General features: G+C 39.4%; 2 protein-coding genes across 8 annotated transcripts in view; both read left to right on the top strand.

The window, feature by feature from the left end:
• The first annotated feature begins 5,832 nt into the window (after nucleotides 1-5,832).
• Nucleotides 5,833-24,207, top strand: LOC130931915 (all-trans-retinol 13,14-reductase-like). The gene is made up of 11 exons (XM_057861136.1): nucleotides 5,833-6,069; nucleotides 11,223-11,405; nucleotides 11,486-11,727; nucleotides 14,453-14,654; nucleotides 20,288-20,485; nucleotides 20,565-20,684; nucleotides 20,788-20,926; nucleotides 22,250-22,359; nucleotides 22,436-22,605; nucleotides 22,919-23,078; nucleotides 23,648-24,207. Exons 1-11 carry the CDS (start codon nucleotides 5,910-5,912, stop codon nucleotides 23,794-23,796), a joined length of 1,833 nt encoding a protein of 610 aa, XP_057717119.1. The 5' UTR covers nucleotides 5,833-5,909; the 3' UTR covers nucleotides 23,797-24,207.
• A 99-nt stretch (nucleotides 24,208-24,306) lies between these two features.
• The window catches only part of svilc (supervillin c), a 46,065-nt gene continuing 45,000 nt past the window's right edge, over nucleotides 24,307-25,371 (top strand). For all 7 annotated transcript variants that reach the window (XM_057861135.1, XM_057861133.1, XM_057861134.1 and 4 more), the window contains exon 1: nucleotides 24,307-24,452. The gene's annotated coding sequence lies outside the window, so the exon portion shown is untranslated. The remainder of the gene's footprint in view (nucleotides 24,453-25,371) is intronic.

Here is a 25,371-nt window from a genome sequence, read left to right as displayed (position 1 = left end):
GAGCCTGAGAGGATGAGGACAGCCTGAGTCTCGAGCCTGAAGGTGCTGGCCAGATGGGAGAACTACAAGTCTGTGAAGGCCGGCTACAAGTTGACCCAGAAGGTGCTGGCACGCTCTTCGATCGAGAAGCAGAGCGTCGGGCTCATTATGGCGGTCCTTAACCCCAACACGGTCTGAGGGCTGAGGTTCCTCGCCATGACCATGTGCAAGGAAGAACACAGGGACACGGCCGACATCCTGGAGATGTTCCAGAGGACAAGGGAGAGCTGGAGACGGGCAGGGCGGTCCTCAAGTGGCCATCTCTCCCCATGGCCCACATGGCGTCCTTCGGAATGTCGCTCTTGTGCTTCTTGCACATCAAGGAGTCCCAGAAGGAGCACAGGATTAGATTCCTCTCCCTTGCCATGCACCACAGTGACGGCTGGAGTTCCTGGGGGACCCTCTTCAACTGTTGCGAATTTCTCCAAGGTTGTGACTTCAGAAGCGAGGAAGAAGGAGGCCTTGGAGTGGCCGACCGGCAGAAAGAGGAGCAGAGTCGAGGAGGGTAGAAAGGAGACTGCGAGGAACAGGGACTTGTACAAGTCGAGGAAGCTGACAAGAAAGAGGCTATGCGATTGTTGAAAGATGAGGCTCACATTCTGGTAACACCACATCGATTATTTGCACTGCCTGAATTATAGTACCATCCCATACGCATTTTATTTTTATGTTTATTTAGATTTCATACTTTATACATGCAAGTCACTTTTGAGATTTTAACTTATCTTATACTGCACCGTAAAGGGAGATGCTCCACAATTTCATTGTACAACTGTATAATGACAATAAATAAGTTGTGATTGTATATAGAATTTATTAAACATCTATTTATATATTATTTATAATTGATTCTGCATGTTTTCCTCAAGTATTAAGTATATGATGTGAAAATTGAGTGATTTATTAGCGGTTGAAAACTTGCAGTAAATTGAGAAAAAAAAAAAAATAAGTTGCTATTTTGGGCAAAAACTTATATGTTGAATACTGCTATTGATCCTGAAAATATTATGATTATCTCTGCATTTAATGATTTTTGTGCTTCTAGTGCAAAATTTTATAGCCATTTTAAATTTTGTTATATAGAAAATAGTTAATTGGGATTTTATAAGGGAATAACTTTGAGTTTTTTGATGAAGCTGCTCATGGAGACTCATATATGCCTAAGGTAGGTGCCTGTTTTGGTTTTATGTCGGTAGATTTGAAGTTTTTGAAAATAGGCCCCCTACGGATCGGCCCTGCGCCCCGTGTCATGTCAATATATTATGAAGTCTATAATTAATCATAATCGAGGTAAAAAAGTTTTCATTTTTTGTTGAGTTTGGCTGTGCTTATGCACAAAAGCAGCAGTGTCTTGCCTGAAGCAAGGCTCCATTTTTTTGTTTTTGTTATCCTCTAAAAAGTTATTTTCAGTTATATTTAACTTATTTAGTTAGACAGACTGTTGAGTGGTCTTAAGACAAATGTTTATTTTTTTTAGCATTCCTGGATAGTTAAAAGATTATTAACAAGTCTTTATTTGTTGTGTGTGTGTTAATATAATTTTTTACGTTCAAATATTGCAATTTCAATTTGCTAATAAAATCCAGAAATTTATTCTGGAAGTTTTCAAAATGTATCTTTAGTAGTTTTTGAAAACAAAGGTTTGAATTGAACTGAACTAATACATATGGCAGAAAACACTCAGGTGACTTGAAGTTCCGCTCTGAGACCCCCAATTTGGCCAAATTTCAAAACTGTCTGACATGCATGTGTGATACATCATTGTAAAGCTTAAAGTCTCATTTTTTCTGGGGGAAGAAAATTTTTGGACAGGAGGTAATTTAAAAAAAAAAAGTTTTTTAAAAAGCATAACCCTATCTGGAGGTGAGAGCACGCGAGAGCAGAATTACAGACGCCATGACTTTAACGAGATATTATCGCGTACTTACCTTGTTTCGACCCAAAAACTCAATGTTGCATGTATCACTGAGTTTCAAGACACAGCTGTATGGCCACAGCTGCCTTTTTGGGGGATTTTATGGGTGAAACATGGTAATATAACAAGGGTCGCGATGCAGAAATCGTAGACATCAAGGAGTGGTTGAGATTTTGTTTTGCATACCCTTTTAAACGTTTTTTTTTTTTTTTTTCAATTTTTATTTGAATGGATGGATTCTTTATCATCTAACATATCGGGGAAAATGTGACAGTAACCAAAAAAAATTTAGCGATAGTTATGAGGTAGATATCCGTGACTCTTTTACAGATGCCATTTTTTTCATTGTGACTTAATTTGTTTAAAAGTTTAAAATATGTAAGTGAATAATTTTTTAAAGTCGATTTTTTTTTTAAAAACAAAATATTAGACATCAATTAATGATTCTGAGCTAAATATGACAGACATTTTGTATATTAAATATAATTACTTGTTTTCATGGCAGGGTTGAAACAAAAACGGTTGCGCGACGTCTGTAAACGGGGGTTTCCAGGGTAAAACAGGCAAATTAAAAATACCGTAGTTCGGGGACTTATGCTGCATTCCAGAAAAGTGGGAAGTCGGAATTTTCCGACCCCCGACGAGGAAAATATCATCGGAATGCCACTCGAACTGGGAGGTCCAAGTCGCGAAGTCGGAGAAAAAATATCTACCCCGACTTCCAAGTTGTTTCAATCTGACGTCACTGGACAAAATGGCGATGCCCATGGAAAGACAACAGACCGTGAATGGTAAAACATAATTTCCACGATTTAAAAAATATAATATCATTGTGCATGTGCAAAATAAAAAAAAACTCTTCTCTGTGACTTCAAGTGTAGTGTGTGTTATTGTGTGTCTGTCAATCAGGGCCGGCGCTAGCTATTTTGGTGCCCTAGGCATAAATGCTTTGTGGTGCCCCCCCCAGCCACCCCCCCAACGATAGAAATGAACAATATCTGAACATTTGAATATGAAAGGGGAAATCTACATAGCTTTAAGATTGTTTTTTTTTCTACTTAGTTTCACCAGTAGATGTCGCTCTTGGCCTCTGAACCTCTCGAAAATGACTACGGCTTCTTACTAATGGAAAAATTTCGGTATCAACATAGTCGTTGCATAAAACCACTACCGGTATGTCTCGTAACATTCCATTTAATTTTCATTGTGCAATGAATTTGCAAGTCACATCATTTCCACCACAGCGTTTTGGAGTGGTTTTTTTTGGTTGTGCACACTAATAAACCGATCATAACCCGATTTCTGGAGTTACCAGATTATTCAAGTGGTCATGTAAAGAGCGTGATCCGCTATCCTTTATCTGATAAACACCGCTATTTTACATCTCTGAGCATGTGTACAAATGGAAAAACGGATGTCGCTAGAGAGGCCTTAGGGACGCCAAACTGATTCGCTTTCAGCCTATGGGCCTACTCTGCAGTTAGCGAGCTTGTGTAACGCAATCGCCACACTCGCATTTGAAGAGGTTCAGTAGGACAACTTCAAGCAAGCATGGGTTTTTGGTAGACATGGAGGAAGGCCTGTGCTGAGACCAAGAGTTTTACGTCATGTACTTGGAAAGAAATCGAACTATTGACTTAACATGTAAACCAGGTTTTTCCTGATTGTCACATCACTGAAGTGCACGTAAATGCGTCAAATCTCATTATTGTCATTACCTGGTTATTCCCAGTTATCGGATTATTGTAGTCATGTAAACGTAGCTGATAATAAATAAACAATTGTTTAAAAAAAAACAAAAAAAAATTCTTACCTGCAAGTGATGCGCTTGCATCATCTCGCTGCTTTTTCCTCTTCCTTTTTTCCGCCCCCGACTCTTGTCTTTTCGATGACATTTCCTTTCAAGAATAAACTTCAGTCCAAATTTGCGACTGAAGCATAATGGAGCAAACCACTAGGGAGTTGGGGGGCACCAAAGGTAGACTGACGAGAGGGCCGCACAGGAGATTCTTTTTTTGTGTAAATAATGAGCCTATGTTACTTCTATTTGTATTACTTGCATTTATCAGGCTTTACAAAGTTTTATTTTAAATACTATATATTGTTGTTATTATTACAATTACTATTTTTTAGGATTTTTTTACAAACTTGATTTTTTTTGGTGCCCCTTCAGGCAGAGTTGGTGCCCTACGCGCAGTGCGTGTTATGCGTATGCGGAGCGCCGTGTCTGCTGTCAATGAACACGTATTTTATACCGGGGCTTGACACCCCGCGGTAGGATGGCTACTGGTAGTCAAACAACTTTTATCAGTTAAATAAAGAGAGACTCAGACAACACACTGATGACACAATAATGAAGTTAAATAATAAAATGTTCTCACAGTGAATTAGCTTAATGAATTTTCAGATGGTTTTTAAATTGACTTTCAGCGAGGATGTAACTAAAGAGGGCAGTTTACAGTGTGTGCTATTTACATCAGCTGCCGTTTTTCCTCCACTATTTGATTGCTTGCGAGAAGGCAGGTTTGCTGTAGGTCAAGATGCCTTTTGATAAACATAATAAAAAACAACTTTTCGCGATCAGCCATCTTTGCGATTTACATTCGCTTGGAACGCTTTGAGGTCGGTACTGGTACCATCCGAGTGGGATGGAATGCAGCATTAATGCACCATGAATCTGCTATGGCAGCATATAGACATATTGTTCTATCAAAAACAACAGTTGTTTTGGCTTAAAATACAGCAGTTTCTTTTAAAGAGGAGTGTGTTATGTACTTACATTTATATGTTCACTTGTATGCATTATGTAGTCTTTTATTATTATTTCTTTTAAAGAGGAGTGTGTTATCTACTTACATTTATATGTTCACTTGTATGCATTATGTAGTCTTTTATTATTAGTCAAAGCAATCATACATTCACATTCTGGTTAGTTTTAACATATAGCATTTGGTGTTATAAGAGTAAGCTCAGTTATCTTAGTCCTTTGAAGACCACAAAGGTGTAACATGAACCCCCCTCAGTCTACTCAAGTCTTTGTTCATCCAATCAGGGGAAGCCGCAAGAAAACCCCCAGAACTGTTCCTTGTTGACCAGTGGTTTGAATGAGTAAAGTAAACGCCCACTAGATTGTAAAATTTGAGGTATATATTGGAGTCAGATACTGTAATGTGTGTGCCTCATTCATTAAAACATGTTTGTTGTTTGACTGCACCCTGAGACTTTCAGCCTTTTTGTGTCGACTCCGTTTGTAGTAAAGCCTCCAGAACAGAAAACGAATGCGCGGCGTTGTAAGTACAAGGTCGAGATCCAACGCCAACAAGTGCAAGAGCAGAAACTGCTTTTTCAGTCTTGTCTGTGTTTTACGCCATATGAAAGTTAGTATGAGATTTATTTTGCATTGATTATTTAGCCTATAAATTAATTAGGTTTATATTTGTGAGAAATGTAGCCCTGAACCCCGTTCACCCAATCTGTTTGATCTCATTAATGTCCCGTCCCCAGCAAGTGTACATGCAGGTTATGCTGTTGTATCGTCCCTACTAATGTTGAGACCACCCACGCCCTTGGGTACAATACCAGCGTTATTACATTTTTCATTGTCATTGACAACGATAGACGTCCAATCATGTGGCTGGTTTCATCCTTCTGCTGAGAATTTAAATGAGTTTATCATTTGTAGACACCCAATCCATTTGAAGTGGGATGGTTGGCAGCGAATGAACAAACCTTCTCCTTCTGTCAATGGCAGACAATGAGTTAAAACCGTGCTTTTCTGTACTTCCGTTTACAAAAACATGCTAGGCAACACGCAACTTTCTCCTTGACGCTGATTGGTGGACTGAGTCTTTTGGGCGGACCTTCACTGCTTCCTATTACGTCATCAAAAACAGTGGAACGCTGCAAACCAAGTACAAGCAGGACAAGAGACTCAGCGACCAAATTGGGCGGCGATATGTGGCTCGCTTTGGCGATTGTTGGCGTTTCTTTGCTTATTTACTGTATTAAAAATGCCTTAGGTTCTTGCGGACCCAATCCTTTCATGGTGGACACGCGAGAACCCCTCAAGCCGATGGTCCACAACCGCAAAGAGAAGAATAAGGTGTTGAAACAAGGTGAGCCAGAACACCGGCTAGGTGTTATGTAAATAACCTTTATACGCACGTGTTACGTGTTTCACCAATTTTGCTTGTGTTTTGATAAATTACCACGTTTTTCCAAATTAAATTGACTGCACTCGAGTTTGTGTCAGAAAGCGGCTTTTGAACTCCTGACTGACAACTCAGCAGGGGTGGGACTTGGTTTTTATCTACAGGCAGGGCAGCCAGGTAAGGGAAATTGCTTCTAAATATTTTTGGACGATATAACAAAGGCTCGATTTGTATTTTCATCTCAATCTTATACAATACACACTAGGGAAGCAACGATACAGTTAAGTCACAGTTCGATACGATTTTCGATTCGAGGAACACGATTTTCGATTCGGTTCAATACATTTAATGTTCTGAAACAAAAAAACAAGTGTTTTTTTCTTCTTCTTCATTTTGCTAACAAGCAAAAATAACAATGCCATCATATAAAAATGCATTTTAGTGCATAATATTTATGTGCTTACTTCTTACTGATCTAAAGAAATTTTGTATAAAAGTGCTGAGAACAATCTTTACTGTATGTAACGTGAGGTGGGGCACACTGTTGATTGCTATTACTCTCTTAGCAGGTATGTTTACCACATGAGAAAAACCTACTATTTGTGGTCCGAGTCCATCTGTGTCACGTACTGAATTAACAATATTTGCAGCATTATCTATAGTCACTGGTATGGATTGATTTGGCCTGCTTAACTTCCATTCAGTCATGGTGGTTTTTAATTCATCAATGTATTGGCCCAAATATAAGACGGCCCTGATTATAAGACGACCCCCTCTTTTTCAAGACTCAAGTTTGAAAAAAGACTTTTTGAACACCAAATTAATTTTTATACTGAAAATAATTACAGTACATCTGAAACAAATGATTATAACAATATATTTGAGAGAAAAAACATGTTATTTTGCCTCATTCAAATCTTAATATCTGAACATTTAAATATGTAAACTAAAGTGCAATCACTTTCATAAATGAATGGCTTCTAGTTTTTGAAATGTAAATAAACCAATCTATTGTGAAAAAACAACAAAATTGCAAAAACTGCATTAACCATCAAAGTGAAGTATAAAAGTAACTGTAGTCTTGAAACAAGTCTGAATAAGGAAAAACATTGCAGTAAAATAATGCAAACTGGTTAAACTTGAGAGTAGCAGAGATCTGTCATGACAGAACATCGCTTCAATTATATCTGGCGCCATGTAGCGTCGTGAATGGGTATAACGTCTGGACCGTCATAATATAAGACGACACCCACTTTTTCAGTCTTATTTCAATGCAAAAAACACTGTCTTATATTCACCCCAATACGGTATATGGACCATGATCACTCTGGGCTCACGCAGCTAATGGCATGGGACTTGGGGGGATCTAACGTAGCACATCTCGGTTGCTATTTGATGATATCTAGTGTGTGCGCGCGAGTGTTATCGGGCATTAAAAAAGGTTAACAAACGCCACAGAAGTCACGTCTGCTCATTTCATTTGGATCGAATGTTTTTGCGTATTGAATCGAAGCGGGCGTATCGAATGGTTCAATATAAAACCGATTATTGCTGCATCCTTAGTACACACACATACAGTAGGTATGTTCTCAGTATTGTCATAGTCATCATAATCATTATTAACCATTAATAGCGCACTCATTGAGCTAATTGGCTGCGCTAGTTGTCGAAGCCCTCCCAGTCAAAATGAATTGGACGTCTATCGCCGTCAATGGCACAGAAACATGAGCATTCAGTCAGTCATCCCAGTTTAAATGAATTGGATGCCTATTGTTGTCAGTAGCAGGCTGGCAGGCAATGACTTAATAGTAAATATTCTCTTACCTTTTTTTAATTTTTTTTTTTTAATTAAACTTTGTTTCCGTTTTTCATATTTGAAAAAAAAGTTATTTTTCTATTTAGGCAAGGCAAGGCAAGGCAAATTTATTTATATAGCACAATTCAACACAAGGCAATTCAAAGTGCTTTACATCACATGAAAACCATAAAAATCACATTTAAATCAACACAACGTAAAAACCAAGACAAAAGATCGCATTTAATCACAGAATAAAAATAAATAAATGAAAATAAAACAAAAATAGAAATAAAGCCAAAACTACTACTAATAATAATCATTGAAATCAGCAATGGAGATATGCACAAGAGGAATAGAAGGCAGGTAGATTGAAATATATAGACAGTTATGGATATGCAGTGCTAAACAAAAGCGTTTTTAGCCCTGATTTAAAGGAGCTAACGGTTTGAGCATACTTCAGACGTTCGGGTAACTTGTTCCAGAGGTGAGGAGCATAATAACTAAATGCTGCCTCACCCTGCTTGGTTCTGGTTCTTGGAACATGCAGAAGACCCGTTCCAGACGACCTTAGGGGTCTAGATGTCTCATAGGAATCTAACAAGTCAAGCATGTATTTTGGTCCAAGGCCATTAAGTGTTTTGTAGACGAGCAGTAGTATTTTATAGTCTATCCTTTGACTCACTGGAAGCCAGTGTAGCGATTTCAAAACCGGTGTAATGTGGTCCAGCTTCCTTGTATTTGTGAGGACTCTGGCTGCAGCATTCTGTACTAGCTGCAGCTTCCTGACTGATTTTTTATCAAGACCTGTAAATATACCGTTGCAGTAGTCCAATCTGCTGAAAACGAATGCATGCATAAGTTTTTCCATGTCTTGTTGAGTCAGAAGCCCCTTAATTCTGGTTATATTTTTTAGGTGGTAATAAGCGGATTTAGTGACGGACTTTAGATGGCTATCAAATTTTAGGTCTGAGTCAATAATTACGCCAAGGTTTCTGACTTGATTTGTAGCTGTAAGTGACATTGTGCTAAGTTGGCTGCTTATCTTTGACCTTTCCTTTTTTGGCCCAAAAATGATCACCTCTGTTTTCTCCACATTTAACTGGAGAAAATTCTGGCACATCCATTCATTGATTTGATGAATGCATTTACTCAGGGAGACTAAGGGACTATAATCATGTGGGGACACAGAAATGTACAGTTGTGTGTCATCTGCATAGGCGTGATAGGAGATGTCATACTGTTCCATTATCTGAGCTAACGGAAGCATATAGATGTTAAATAAGAGTGGTCCAAGAATTGACCCTTGAGGGACTCCACACGTGAATTTGGTTCGTTCTGACTGATAATTTCCGATTGACACAAAGAAATCCCTATCATGTAAATAGGATGTGAACCACTGAAGAATAGTGTCAGTAAGCCCTACCCACTGTTCCAATCTGCTGAGTAGTATGTTGTGATCAACCGTGTCAAATGCGGCGCTGAGATCCAATAGTAGCAGAACAGATGATTTGCCTGCATCGGTATTCTGACGAATATCATTTAGGACTTTGATAAGCACGGTCTCGGTGCTGTGTTGTGGCCGAAATCCAGACTGAAATGAGTCAAAAAGATTGTTTTGGATCATAAAAGTCTGGATCTGTTCAAACACAACCCTTTCGATAATTTTCCCCAGGAATGTCAGATTTGATATTGGCCTGTAATTACTAATGGTTGAGGCATCCAGATTAGGTTTTTTTAGGAGAGGTTTTATTACTGAAGTTTTTAAAGTCTGAGGAAACTCTCCTGTTTGGAGGGAAGTATTTATAATCTGAAGTATGTCTGGGGCTATGCAATGAAAAACAGTTTTGAAAAAGTTTGAAGGAAGGATGTCAAATTTAGAAAAATATTTTTAATAAAAACGGATAAAACTGCAAATATTCCTATTTTCATTCATTTTTTTTCCCTTAAAAGCAAAAAGGAATGTTTGAAAAAAAATTAACTCATACTAGTTTATTTAGAGGTCAATGTGTGTTACTGAGTGCTATCAACGGAGTGTATTTTTTGTTTTATTCACTTGAATTTTGTTTTTATTCACGTTTTATTAATTTATAATTATATTAATTCATAAAAAAAATCAATTATACTTAAGACCTTGTATCCACTTTTGTGGACATCACATTTTACTTTATGTTATGTAGGCCACCAAATGTTAATGTTTTTGCCTACATGACCCAGAATGTGATGTCCAAGTATGTGGACTGCATATCTTTATGAGGATTTTTAACCAAAACTTACCTAAAATAGTAACTTGCCCGATAAAGGTTGCATTTGAATACTTTCTAAATCAATATTTCAATCAGTGTTGTATCTACACTAAGCCATTTTTTGGAAGCACTAGCAGTGCAACCCTGGCATATGATTTGCTCACAGTCACACCCTTTTTGGCAGGAACTGAAGTGACTGTGCATGCTGACAAACAGTAGTCATACGTAATTGTCATACTATTCTAGTTGCGTATGACGATGGACAGTGATGCAATCTATGATGATTTTGTATGTGAGGTTTGTCTGCAACAAACATTGGCTAAAAATAAGTCATTTTAAAACGATTTGATGAAATAACTGAGAAATTGCAAATGACAACAGAAGTTGGCTCTATGTCATGTCACATTCAGTAATCAGGGCGTTCTATTAACATTAATGTAATGCAGGGGGGATTAATCACTGTTTGATGCACAGGATGTAAGCAATCATAGCACATGACCACAAAATTTCTCAAGCTATACTTCTGTATAAATATATATAAACAGTAGAGGGTAGATTTTTACATATGCTTGCTTTATGAAATAAGAATATGTATTTTTCCTCACCTACTGACATGAAATCAGACCAAACTGGTTCTGTTTCTGGTTAATTCAGAAAACAAAAAATATTTCTACTGTATTTGATAAATGAATAATGGAAGAGATTTTCTTTCCAGGCATTTTTTTCAGTACCTTCTGCAATATTGAAAGTGTGCAGTAAAGCATAATTATTATACTGCAAAATAATTAGGTGAATGCAGATGATGTCATCTTTGAAATCTTCTGTTGGGTTGATGGACAACATTTGTGATAAGAATACCCACCAAACCTGTGGGAGTATTTGAAAGCACGCTTGAAACGTCATGCTTCCAAAGTAATCAACCAAAATATCAGAATTTACACAAGTCTGGTTCATATTTATGCCACCTTCATTTGTTTAAAAAATTCACACAAGTGAAAATAAACAAAACGTGAATGTTGAGCCATCATTGCGCTCACAAATGAGACTGGTACTTTATCAAATGTTGTTGTCTCCAGGCTTCCTGCCCAGTAAAATTCCCGAAAACTTGGATGCCATCGTCATCGGCAGCGGCGTTGGCGGGCTGGGTTTGGCTGTGATACTAGCAAAAGTGGGAAAAAAAGTTCTGGTATTGGAGCAACACGACAGGGCCGGCGGATGCTGCCACACGTTCACTGAGAAGGGTTTCGAGTTTGATGTCGGTGAGGAGAACGTTCAAGTTTGTTGAATTTTTATATTTTTTGATCCATCAAAGAATTCACAAGTCGTTTTTGTTCCATAGGAATCCACTACATCGGTGATCTGATGGACCACAAGCCATTCCGCTGCCTAGTGGATCAGCTGACCAACGGGCAACTGCAGTGGGAGCCCTTGGAGAACCCATTTGACCATGTTGTGATCGGCCCGCCGGAAAACCGTCGTCACTATCCTATCTACAGTGGGCGCAAACGCTTTCTAGAGGAGCTGAAGAAGTGCTTCCCGGGCGAGGAGGCAGCCATCGATGAATACATGCGACTGGCCTTGGTAAGAAGCAGTGTTGTTTTTGGCAGCCCTTTTAGGCAAGGCAAATTTATTTGTATAGCACAATTCAACACAAGACATTGCAAAGTGCTTTACATCACATGAAGCTCCACGAGTAGAGATGATTCCTAAAAATCACATCAAATCAAAAGAAAGTTAAACAAAGACAATTAAAACAGGAAATAAAATTATACATAAAAATCACATTAAATCATGAATAGAATTAAAAATCGCCTGCGAGGACACTGGCCAACTCAGAGATTGACATCCACACGCCGCACTTTGTCAACTTGGAGGAGCATATCATTTTAGCAGTGTGTGACCAGCACATACTTTACTATACCTCTCGGCATGATTTCTGGGACATGGATAATAAAGCAGCTGTATGAAAAGTTGTTGGCGCTCAGAATAGACTGGAAATTTTTAAAACGCCCTCCAAATTCATAGCTAATCGGAGAAGAGCGATGACGCACAGGCAGAGGGCGGTGCGTGTCGCTGCCGCTTGCCACTGCAGTCGCATCGCACCCCGTGTGTTGGCTTTCAGCTCAACGGCGATGACTTTCGCATTTCGCCATCGCCTCCCGTGTGTCGAGCCCCTGAGTCGGACCTATTCCCCCTGTCGGCCTCTTTTAAAACCGTGCCAACGGGTATGTTTGAAAGAAAGTAGTCACTTATTGTCCTTTTAGTCATTGTTCGTATGTGCCGTCATGTTTTTGTGCTACCCCATAACCCGCACCACAGAGTCCACACATCGCCCGCCTCCACCTTCTTCTGATGTATTTTCCCTTGGCAAACCAGCTCGTTACAGTACCGCCAACCAGTGCTTAATTTGTAAATCTCAAGGTGCCGGAACGCAATGTACATATGACAACGCAGGGATGACGAGACAGTCACAGGTCCCGGAACATACGCAGAAAATGGTGCTGAAAACAACACGCGAATGCCCACTTTCCATGCTGTGGGACTTACAAGCCTCAATTTCAGATAATATCCATGGTATAATTTTTATGACTACAATTTACAATTATTTAGGCTATACTCTGCACAGCACTGGCAATTGCCCACATAACCACAGGTGGGACTTACAGTACACAGTCAGCAATTAGTTTCTCAACAGCTCTAACTGGTAAAAAAAAAAAAAAAAATCAGAGATTACAACAAATAACACAAACCCATTCTTTTGCCTGCCCGTTAGCATGATCGCTGCAGCTGCTGTTTTGAACCATGTTTCTTCTTTTTGAAAAAAGACCGCAAATGCAATTGTCTTTTTGGCATGTTGAGATATCGTTTGATCCTGGCTGCTTGTTTCCCAGATGCCACAAATTTCCAAAGTTTTTTTTTTCTTTCCTATGTCTGGGGCGTGATTTGTTGGTCCAGCTTTTCAGTGCATCAACAAATCTCTGACTCTTTCAAATGATGTAAAATTTTCATCAACAACATGCAACTCTTGGGATTTGTTTTGTTAATTAATTTATAGATATTATTATTTTATTTTATACATTTTTTAAAAACGTTTTTATACTATTATTATTTCCTATACACGAGAGGTGCCGGATCTGCCCAAATAAGTCTCGGAACACAGGGAGGCCAAAATCAAGAGGTGTCTGATCTTGTTACGGCTGGATCCGGCACAAATTAACCCCTGACGCCAACTATTAGATTTAACTGTGAAGGAGTTTGTCAGGAAAAAAATGCATTAAATAAAAACCTGCAATGTTACTGGTCGCGCATGTGCAAGTAGATGAAAAGAATACTCGCGCTGGCTCAAATTTTAGTTGCAAAATGCAACCATTTGGGTGCAGTATTGAACCCTGAAGTTTTAGTCATTTCAAAACGTGTTTGTCTTAGTCTACTTTAGTCGACGAAATCTCATACAAATTTCCTCTAGTTTTAGTCTACAGTTACTCAAAATGTTTTTGTCTGTGAAATTAAAAAGTTTTAGTCCAAAAATAAATAAAGTGTACCAACAATTTCAAATGAAAGAGACACATGAGCACATATTATAGTGTCAACAAGGAGAACGCCAACTTTGTGACGGTAATACACACACTGCAGGAAAAGCAATACATTACTCTCTATTAAACCCACTTACAAGCCAGTAACTGTATGTAAACGCTAAAGTTAATTCTGATGCTAACATGAATGCTATGGTAACACGACGGGTTACATTTAGTGTGTGATGATCACTCCGCACAGACCTTTCAAGGCTAAAGCAACATTGCGTATTCTCTTTTGCCAAGATAAGAAAACAAATCTTGCCATGTGTTTCCAAACAAGCAAGATAAGGTGCAGCCTAGCTTGAAATGCATCCTAAACTCCAGTGAGGGAGAGGCACAACACATCTCACATGAGTGACATGACCCAAACACTGCTACGAGGCAAGCTGACATACTCCATGTACAATATGAAAATGTCACACTGATTCATGCATTGTTAATATGTGACAGAAACTATGTCACACTTTTTTCTCATCAGACGAAAACTGGCATTTGACTCATTATGGTCTAGTGTCCCAAGCCACGTTTTTAGCTCATCATTGTCATAAAAAAATTGTTCGTCGACGAATTATTTTCGTTATCGTCATTGTTGACAAAAACAACAACGTAACAAGAGTCATGACAAGACTTGAGGCAAAATTAAGTAATCAAATAAAAGAAGTAGTGGGAAGTAACAATGATATATATGTGTACAGGTTCTTATCCCAGACCTTGCTTCTTTATGTCCGTAGAAAACTGCCCGTGGCGTCTGGGTTCTGGCTATCCTCAAGCAGCTCCCGGCCTTCTTGGCTGAGTTGCTGATCCGCAGTGGCTTGATTCGATATGTTTCGGCCTTCTTCAAAATGGCACCACGCAGTGTGACTGAAGTCGTCAATGGGCTGACGGAAAACAAGGACCTCAGGGCTGTCTTTGCCTACATCTTCGGCACCTACGGTAGGCAGTATGGTCGGACATCGTTTGAAATTGAACGATTCCAGTTCCGATTCCACGTTTCAATTCCGGTTCCAAACGACTCTCATTTCAGATTCTTTTAAGAGGCAGAGTCAAAAAAATTAGGGCTGTCAAACGATTAAAATTTTTAATCGAGTTAGTTACAGCTTAAAAATTAATTAATCGTAATTAATCGCAATTCAAACCATCTATAAAATATGCCATATTTTTCTGTAATGGTAAGACACAAAACGGATATATACATTCAACATACGGTACATAAATACTGTATTTGTTTATTATAACAATAAATCAACAAGATGGCATTAACATTAACATTCTCTTAAAGCGATCCATGGATAGAAAGACTTGAAGTTCTTAAAAGATAAATGTTAGTACAAGTTATAGAAATGTTATATTAATAGCCGTCTTAATGTTTTCGTTTTAATAAAATTTGTAAAATGTTCAATCAAAAAATAAACTAGTTGCTTGCCCTTGTTGATGTCAATAATGACACCATGCTCATTCATGGTACTAACCCATAAAATCAGTTGGACCCAAGCGCCAGCAGAGGGTGCCAAACACCAAAAAACAAGTAACAAGCGGACATTACACTGTAATATCGTTTTAGTCTGTTTGAGCGGGGCACGTGCGTTAATTGCGTCAAATATTTTAACGTGATTAATTTAAAAAATTAATTACCGCCCGTTAACGCGATAATTTTGACAGCCCTAAAAAATTTATGTTCATGTCTTAACTTCTCGATGATTTTTTAAATTATACGAACTTCTCACAGCGCTATTTTTAACTTGTATATAAAAATATCAGTCTTTGAACTTGAATGTGATGAAGTTTATTTTCACAGTAGTGCACTTTCACAAAGATGTTTATTTTTCAAAAGCTCACGGAAAAAACATTTACACATATTCTTTTGCTATACTTGTACCTTAGCTAGGAGATACCACGATGCATTAGTAGAAATTCTTCTATTGATTATAATTTCAAGATCTTTTAATTAGGGCTGTCAAAATTTTCGCGTTAACGGGCGGTGATTAATTTTTTTCAATAAATCACGTAAAAATATTTGACGCCTTTAACGCACATGCCCCGCTCAAACAGATTAAAATGTGCAGTAAATGCAGTGTCATGTGCACTTGTTAATTGTGTTTTTTGGTGTTTTGTCACCCTCTGCTGGCACTTGGGTGCAACTGATTTTATGGGGTTCAGCACCATGAGCATGGTGTAATTATTTTCATCAACAATGGCGAGCTACTAGTTTATTTTTTGACTGAAAATTTTATTAAAACAAAAACATTGAGGGGTTTTAATATAAAATTTCTATAACTTGTACTGACATTTATCTTTTAAGAACTACAAGTCTTTCTATCCATGGACCGCTTTAACAGAATGTTAATAATGCTATTTTGTTGATTTATTGTCATAATAAACAAAATAAACATAAAATAAACATATAAATAAACATAATAAACAGGTACTTATGTACCGTATGTTTAATGTATATATCAGTCTTGTCTTATCTTTCCATTACGACAATAATTTATAGAAAAATATGGCATATTTTATAGATGGTTTGAATTGCGATTAATTACGATTAATAAATTTTTAAGCTGTGATTTACTCGATTAAAAATTTTAATCCTTTGACAGCCCTACTTTTAATACTATTGATTTTTACGGAGGCGGCAACACGCTGTGTAAAGTATGTAGCTGCTTACAGTGGGGCAAATAAGTACAGTATTTAGTCAGCCACTAATTGTGCAAGTTCTCCCACTTGAAAATTTTAGAGAGGCCTGTAATTGTCAAAATGGGTAAACCGTGAGAGACAGAATGTGGGGAGGGGGTGTACAGAAAATCACATTGTTTGATTTTCAAAGAATTTACAGTGCCTTGCTGAACTTTTGGTATTGACCAAATACTTATTTTCCACCATGATTTGCAAATACAGTGCCTTGCGAAAGTATTCGGCCCCCTTGAATCTTGCAACCTTTCGCCACATTTCAGGCTTCAAACATAAAGATATTAAATTTAATTTTTTTGTCAAGAATCAACAACAAGTGGGACACAATCGTGAAGTGGAACAACATTTATTGGATAATTTAAACTTTTTTAACAAATAAAAAACTGAAAAGTGGGGCGTGCAATATAATTCGGCCCCTTTACTTTCAGTGCAGCAAACTCACTCCAGAAGTTCAGTGAGGATCTCTGAATGATCCAATGTTGTCCTAAATGACCGATGATGATAAATAGAATCCACCTGTGTGTAATCAAGTCTCCGTATAAATGCACCTGCTCTGTGATAGTCTCAGGGTTCTGTTTAAAGTGCAGAGAGCATTATGAAAACCAAGGAACACACCAGGCAGGTCCGAGATACTGTTGTGGAAGCCGGATTTGGATACAAAAAGATTTCCCAAGCTTTAAACATCTCAAGGAGCACTGTGCAAGCCATCATATTGAAATTGAAGGAGCATCAGACCACTGCAAATCTACCAAGACCCGGCCGTCCTTCCAAACTTTCTTCTCAAACAAGGAGAAACCTGATCAGAGATGCAGCCAAGAGGCCCATGATCACTCTGGATGAACTGCAGAGATCTACAGCTGAGGTGGGAGAGTCTGTCCATAGGACAACAATCAGTCGTACACTGCACAAATCTGGCCTTTATGGAAGAGTGGCAAGAAGAAAGCCATTTCTCAAAGATATCCATAAAAAGTCTCGTTTAAATTTTGCCACAAGCCACCTGGGAGACACACCAAACATGTGGAAGAAGGTGCTCTAGTCAGATGAAACCAAAATTGAACTTTTTGGCCACAATGCAAAACGATATGTTTGGCGTAAAAGCAACACAGCTCATCACCCTGAACACACCATCCCCACTGTCAAACATGGTGGTGGCAGCATCATGGTTTGGGCCTGCTTTTCTTCAGCAGGTACAGGGAAGAGGGTTAAAATTGACGGGAAGATGGATGTAGCCAAATACAGGAACATTCTGGAAGAAAACCTGTTGGTATCTGCACAAGACCTGAGACTGGGACGGAGAATTATCTTCCAACAGGACAATGATCCAAAACATAAAGCCAAACCTACAATGAAATGGTTAAAAAATAAACGTATCCAGGTGTTAGAATGGCCAAGTCAAAGTCCAGACCTGAATCCAATCGAGAATCTGTGGAAAGAGCTGAAGACTGCTGTTCACAAACATCTCCATCCAACCTCACTGAGCTCGAGCTGTTTTGCAAGGAAGAATGGGCAAGAATGTCAGTCTCTCGATGTGCAAAACTGATAGAAACATACCCCAAGCGACTTGCAGCTGTAATTGGAGCAAAAGGTGGCGCTACAAAGTATTAACGCAAGGGGGGGCCGAATAATATTGCACGCCCCACTTTTCAGTTATTTATTTGTTAAAAAGTTTAAATTATCCAATAAATTTTGTTCCACTTCACGATTGTGTCCCACTTGTTGTTGATTCTTGACAAAAAATTAAAATTTCATATCTTTATGTTTGAAGCCTGAAATGTGGCGAAAGGTTGCAAGGTTCAAGGGGGCCGAATACTTTCGCAAGGCACTGTATTTGCAAATCATGGTGGAAAATAAGTATTTGGTCAATACCAAAAGTTCATCTCAATACTTTGTTATGTACCCTTTGTTGGCAATAATGGAGGCCAAACGTTTTCTGTAACTCTTCACAAGCTTTTCACACACTGTTGCTTGTATTTTGGCCCATTCCTCCATGCAGATCTCCTCTAGAGCAGTGATGTTTTGGGGCTGTCGTTGGGCAACACGGACTTTCAACTCCCTCCACAGATTTCCTATGGGGTTGAGGTCTGGAGACTGGCTAGGCCCCTCCAGGACCTTAAAATGCTTCTTACGAATCCACTCCTTTGTTGCACTGACTGTGTGTTTGGGATCATTATCATGCTGAAAGACCCAGCCACGTCTCATCTTCAATGCCCTTGTTGATGGAAGGAGATTTTCACTCAAAATCTCTCGATACATGGCCCCTTTCATTCATTCTTTCCTTTACACAGATCAGTCGTCCTGGTCCCTATGCAGAAAAACAAAAAGCATGATGTTTCCACCCCCATGCTTCACAGTGGGTATGGTGCAATTCAGTATTCTTTTTCCTCAAAACACGAGAACCTGGGTTTCTACCCAAAAGTTTTATTTTGGTTTCATCTGACCATAACACATTCTCCCAATTGTCTTCTGGATCATCCAAATGCTCTCTAGCTAACCGCAGACGGGCCTGGATGTGTACTTTCTTCAGCAGGGGGACACGTCTGGGAGTGCAGGATTTGAGTCGCTGGCGGCACATTGTGTTACTGATAGTAGCCTTTGTTACTGTGGTCCCAGCTCTCTGTAGGTCATTCACTAGGTCCCCCCGTGTGGTTCTGGGATTTTTGCTCACCATTCTTGTTACCATTTTGACGCCACGGGATGAGGAGGGAGTTGAAAGTCCGTGTTGCCCAACGACAGCCCCAAAACATCACTGCTCTCGAGGAGATCTGCATGGAGGAATGGGCCAAAATACCAGCAACAGTGTGTGAAAAGCTTGTGAAGAGTTACAGAAAACGTTTGGCCTCCGTTAGTGCCAACAAAGGGTACATAACAAAGTATTGAGATGAACTTTTGGTATTGACCAAATACTTATTTTCCACCATGATTTACGAATAAATCCTTTAAAAATCAAACAATGTGATTTTCTGTTTTTTTTTACCGCATTCTGTCTCTCATGGTTGAGGTTTACCCATGTTGACAATTACAGGCCTCGCTAATATTTTCAAGTGGGAGAACTTGCACAATTAGTGGTTGACTAAATACTTATTTGCCCCACTGTATATACGCTATATAGACTGAGAGGTCTATTGCTTTAAGATGTCGGCTGTTTACTAAGGCCGGCGAGTCTGTCATTTCACATCTAGTTTTTTATACATGTGCTAACGCCGCCGAGTCTGTCATTTCGCATCTAGTTCTATATACATATGATATATACCGTAGCCAGATTTAATAATACGATTTATTCTTGTACTATTCCATCCATCTTGTACTGCTTAATCCGGGGTCGGGTCGCGTAGACAGCAGAAGACAGCCGTAATTTATTGTTTTACTTACCTGGTTCTGACGGCGCAGTGTGTCAAATACACGGCACTCAGCTATGCACTCGGCACTTGTAATCCATGAAGCAGGAGGTGCTTAATCATATTGGTCGTGCAGCCACCTTTACATGATGTAGTTGTGTTGCGAATGTTGCACTGAGCTGACTGGTCATATTTTTTGTAAAATTCAGCCAAACTTTTGAGCTCTGCCGCACCGTGTCCATGGTTGTAATCAAGTTGCAATGCACAAACACACGCTTCTTGTGGCTTCTTCTTCGTGGTTTTCGGCAGCAATTTTTTTCCGCTCGGCGATCAGAGCATCGAATCATGGAATCGAAATTTTAAAATTCGAACGGTTCCGGGAGCATCGGAGTGTTAGAACCGGGTCCCATTGATGCTCGAATCCCAACTCCAGTAGGCAGTGGTGTTGGCTAAAAACATGGTTCACCATTATAACAGGCCACCGCAGCCAGTCATCTGGAGTTGGCAGGATCATACAGATGCGCTTTCTATATCCCCATTCAGGTAACATACCAAAAGATGGCAGCTTCGCCATGCACAGCATACTGGTCACTCACTACCTGTACGGGGGATGGTACCCGAAGGGAGGCGCCAGCGAGATCGCCTACCACATGATCCCAATCATTGAAAAGGCAGGGGGTGCCGTCCTGGTGCGAGCGCCTGTAAATCGCATTTTGTTCAACGATGCGAGGGAAGCATGCGGTGCGTAGACTTTCTGCGATAAAGCTGGACTGTAATCGTATTTGTTTTGTTTCATTGGTGTTTGAAATGGTTCCACCAGGTGTGAGTGTCATGAAGGGCCAGGAGGAGGTACATATTCATGCTCCCATGGTCATCTCTAATGCGGGTATCTTCAACACTTACCAGCAACTGCTGCCCAAAGAGCTTCAAGCCATGCCAGGTTAGAAAGAATTTATTCATTCACTCATCTCAGGAAACCTCTATTTTGTACAATTACGCCCTCTACTGTCCACCGTGTGTCAATTTTATTTTTTTATTGTTAGCCATCCAGAGACAGTTGAGCATGATGAAGCATGGCGAGGGTGGTCTCAGTATCTTTGTGGGACTCAACGGAACCAAGGAGGAATTGGGCCTCAAAGCTGACAACTACTGGATCTTTTCCGAAAATAATTTCAATGAACTGTAAGTTGAGTGTGAAACCTCGGAACTGGCTGTCGAGTAGACCTGTTTTTTTCTGAGGAGCACCAGTCATTTAGCATCTGCAGGAAACTGCAGTGGATATTCTACCTCTCTGTGGTGTCATTTTTTTCTTTTATGCTGCATTGTGCTTGGATGGCATTATAACTGAAAAGTCACCTGGCTGGCCAAACTGTGGTCAAACATAAGCTTGATGCTATCATGACAGTTGCATAGAAAGAACTCTGAAGAAAGTAATGGTTACTAGTAGGGGTGTGGCAATGTATTAACATGGTGAGATATCGCGATACTTTGTATCCCAATTGCATAGACTTCATAATCTATTGATGGGGCGTGGGGCCCATAAATAGAGGGCCTGCAATGTTGGTGAGGCCGCCAAAGCTGACCGAGTAGAATCCCAGACAGCTTTTTTCGTTAAAAAATTCTTGTGAATAAATGCTTAAATCCCTGAATTATTTATAGATATGGACGTAAAACAGTCTTAACTCTTGGTTAAAAGCAAAAAAACGTGCAGTTCGCATTTATTTTACGTAAATATGTCGAAGTACAATGGTAGTCTGTTAGTGAATGTAGCTAGCGGCCTCTTTATGTAAACGGAGCTTTTCTGGTGAAAATTCTTGTGAATAAATGCTTAAATCCCCGAATTCTTTAGAGATATGGACGTAAAACAGTCTCGATTCTTAAAAGCAAAAAAAAAGTGCAATTAGCATTTATTTAACGTAAATATTGAGAACTATGACGCCAATGCAGTAGCGGCTAATTTCTCCCATTGATTCTTTTTCACAACGTTTCAAAATGCATGCATGGTACAAAAAATTTAATAATTACCTTGAATCCTTGAATAAATCACTCCTGAGACAATCCTTCCTGTTTGTATGCGGTACAGCTTTCGTACTTTTTCAACAGAAATCTGGCGTTAGATCGTACGTGCGTTTGTGAATAGCTCCTCTTGATGTGGGTGGCCCCCTACTTGAATGCGAGGCACAGTGGCACACCAATCTGATCCGTCAATCCCATTATGAAGTCTATGCCCAATAGGTAATTGATATTTCTGCCATCAAAATCGAAATTTTGTTTTTAAAGGATGTCACGGCTCAATAAAGTAACCAACAGGTTGCTTCCAAAACTTTCCACGAGAATAGCGTCCATGTAAAAATAGCTGTCAATGACTGTGCTAAACGTCCAATCCATTTTGGGTGTGGCGAATGAAACATGAGCACTTCCTGTAGATTTTCAGACGACTTTGGCAAATTAACTTCATCATTAAAAATGACAGAGGACTTGTTTGTTTGATGCTTTTTCCCTCAGGTGTATAAAGTACAGGGACAGCGACAGAGAGGAGTCAGCCAAAAATATCCCCCTCCTTTTTGTCGCCTCTCCATCTGCTAAGGATCCAACCTGGGAAGAAAGGATGCCAGGTACGAGAGTGTGTGAAGCAGCATGTAGCTCGTTTAACTTGTATCATTAATTGTTGTTTTTGCTCGGACATGGTAGGTAAGTCCACGTTGACTCTGGTCAGCTTCGCCAAATACGAGTGGTTCGAGGAGTGGAAGGATGATAAGCCGACCAACCGGGCGTCTGACTACAAGGAGCTAAAGCAGGCGTTCATGGAGACCACCCTGCAGACAGTGCTGGACAACTTCCCCAAAATCACCAGGGATAAGGTAATGTTAACATTAGCAGCAGTGCCCAGGGTTGTTCACCTTTATGTTAGCTCTCCAAAGACGGTGACATAACCACTCAGACAACACCAAAGCTGTTATTGAGCTTTGAGGTTTTCTTCAACATTTCTAAAACATGCATGTTAGATTCATTGTAGACATTTTTTGAGTAGCTTTTGAGTTGTGTGAGTTATTATTTCTCTGCATATGTCCTGACATTTTCTGGCAACCGGTTCAGGGTGTACCTTCTAGCCAAAAGTAATCTGAAATTGGTACAGTTAACCAGCATGCTTAAATTTATGCCACTGTGGCGCAGGTGGAATTTATCGACGCCGGAACGCCCATCACCAACACGCACTACATCGCCGCCCCCAAAGGCGAGATGTACGGGGCCGACCACAGCGTTGATCGCTTTAACCCGCAGCTCTGGGCCAACCTGAGGCCGCAGACGCCCCTCAAAAACCTCTACTTGACAGGTAGCGGATATTGTCCAATCCCGTGTTACAAAATCTGAACTGAAAACATTTATGGTACCTCACCAAACCAAAAATGTCACCAAGAGTAAAATCATCCCTATTCAATGCAAGTTACGTTCTTGACACAGCTTTTGCAGACATTTATTTTAGCACTCAAATATGCACTTAGAGAGCCATTTCAGCCCAGTTTCCACAGAAAAGATTACATTGGGAGGCGCGCACACATATTGACATTTAAAATCAATGCGACTGCTCGACTGAGGCGCACGTGAATGGCACAAAGACTTGTGAGTAGTTGTTGAATTTATCCCCTGCTTGAGTGTTCCGTTAACAAAAACAATAAAGTGGGCCTGACTCGTTCTGCCTATTGAAGGGAAGTTTAACTTTTTAAATCTAGCAGCCACCAGAATAAATATTAATCAAATATTATTTTTTTTAAATATTAAAACTGAGCTACAACAGAGGGTTCAAAGAACAGCAGGTTTCTGCTCCCTGACCTAATTCAATACAAAACATATTTAACTAAACAGCGCTGAGTTCCTGCATTCACATTTGAGTTTGTGTCATAGGTCAAGATGTGTTCCTGTGTGGCTTCGCCGGCGCACTTGCTGGCGCGCTTAGCTGCGGCTCGACCATCCTCCATCGCAACCTGCACCTGGACGCCATCATGTTGGCCAAGAAAACCAAGTTTTGCGTTGACGGATCGAAAGGGGACTAACAAAGTTTTGCGTTGACGGATTGAAAGGGGACTAACAAAGCAAAAGAGCGGAAACTGGCTTGACCGTTGAGGATTAATAATGTACTAAAACCGCATTTTGCTACATAATGTGATCACACATTAAAACAGATTGCTTTTTTTTCATGGTATTGCACAAGTGCCTTTGATAAATGAAATAATTGATAAGCGGCACAAAGATGAATGAATGAATGAATGGGGGAAAAAATGTTTGGCCAAAACATACGCATGCTTTTTAAAATTAAATGTAATACAATATCTTTTAGGGTATTGTATTTAAATTACCCCATTTTTTCCACTACTGCACTCAGCTGTATCCAATAGTTTTATTTTACAGTTGATGAATATAATGAACTGTTTCTCTGAGTAAACTTTTTTTTTTACATAGAAATGTTTTACCAAGTTTCTATTATTGACACAGGTTTTCAACAGTCAAATATTTAAAATTCGCAGTGCACGTAAATGCAGCGTTCGTTCGTGTCGAACACGTGTCACGTGAACGACCAACGTTAACTTACAGCTTTTGTTTTTGTGATTGAATTTCTCCATTGAAGCTGAAGAATGATTTTGGGGAGGAATTTCACTTTCTTCTGGGCTGTCAGCGATCTCGAACAATGAGATTATTAACCATCCCTGAGGTAAAGTTACTAAAAAATAAATGTTAGGTTACGAATGAGTTATGGAGAGCGCAAGCTAATTGCTAATTGTTTCACACACTCCACCTGTTAAGGGTAGGATAAGGATAAGGGTTATAATTGTTCCATTAAAAATACCGTGACATTTCGTTTGTTATCTGAAATTTACAATGACTTATCAAATTATTTTCACTGTAAACAAACTCGTGGTTAGGAATTGCTCTCGGAAGATATTTGTTTACATATTTTTTGCGCATGCGTAGTTGGTATGCAAGAAAACAACCATGATGGCCAGCGTAAAGACGCGTTTTACAAGAAAGCGGACGAAATCTATATTTAAACATTTTAAGGGCTAAAGAACGGAGGAGTTGTGGAGTGTATCTTATAAATTGTACTGGCGACAAAACTGAAATAAAGCCTATGTGAGATGTTTGATGATGAAAACTTTGGTCCGACTAACCTCTTTCTTGGCCACAAATTCCCTGGGGAGATTTTAATAGAAGAACCTAGACACAACTTGTCAAAATTTAGTCTGTGTCCAGTGTTCTGTCAGATTTGCATATATGTCAAAGTAGATACCAGCATGTCTGTATGGCACTTTCCTACATACTTAAATTACTAGATGTAGTTTTGCACTTTTTCCACACTAGACTTTTCAAAGTTTATACTTGGGATGTCTCAATCTGATCACTTGATCGGAAATCGGGCCGATCGTCTCATTTTTCAGAGGATCTGAATCGGGGGAAAATAATAATGAGTTTTTCATTTTAAAAAATCAGGTATGAAAATCTCTCACCTTTCAGCAAAATTCGCCGTTTTGAAGGGTGACCTACATAAATTGTGTAAATCCGAGGAGAAAATTTTTAGTGGGGGGTGGGGGCTCTTTTTTTAATGTCGGACGTTTGGTATGCAAGCGGGGAAA

This window comes from Corythoichthys intestinalis, chromosome 16, assembly GCF_030265065.1.
Source record: "Corythoichthys intestinalis isolate RoL2023-P3 chromosome 16, ASM3026506v1, whole genome shotgun sequence".
Classification (NCBI taxonomy): domain Eukaryota; kingdom Metazoa; phylum Chordata; class Actinopteri; order Syngnathiformes; family Syngnathidae; genus Corythoichthys; species Corythoichthys intestinalis.
Note: the sequence above shows the minus strand (reverse complement) of the source record. Positions and strands in the feature narration are given on the sequence as shown.

What these genes read in the sequence shown, in the direction of transcription:
- LOC130931915 (XM_057861136.1), top strand. Translation starts at nt 5,910, where the DNA reads ATGTGGCTCGCTTTGGCGATTGTTGGCGTTTCTTTGCTTATTTACTGT. An exon ending in CGATGCGAGGGAAGCATGCG is followed by an intron (nt 20,486 to 20,564) that starts GTGCGTAGACTT and finishes TGGTTCCACCAG; the next exon opens with GTGTGAGTGTCATGAAGGGC. An exon ending in CCAAAATCACCAGGGATAAG is followed by an intron (nt 22,606 to 22,918) that starts GTAATGTTAACA and finishes ACTGTGGCGCAG; the next exon opens with GTGGAATTTATCGACGCCGG.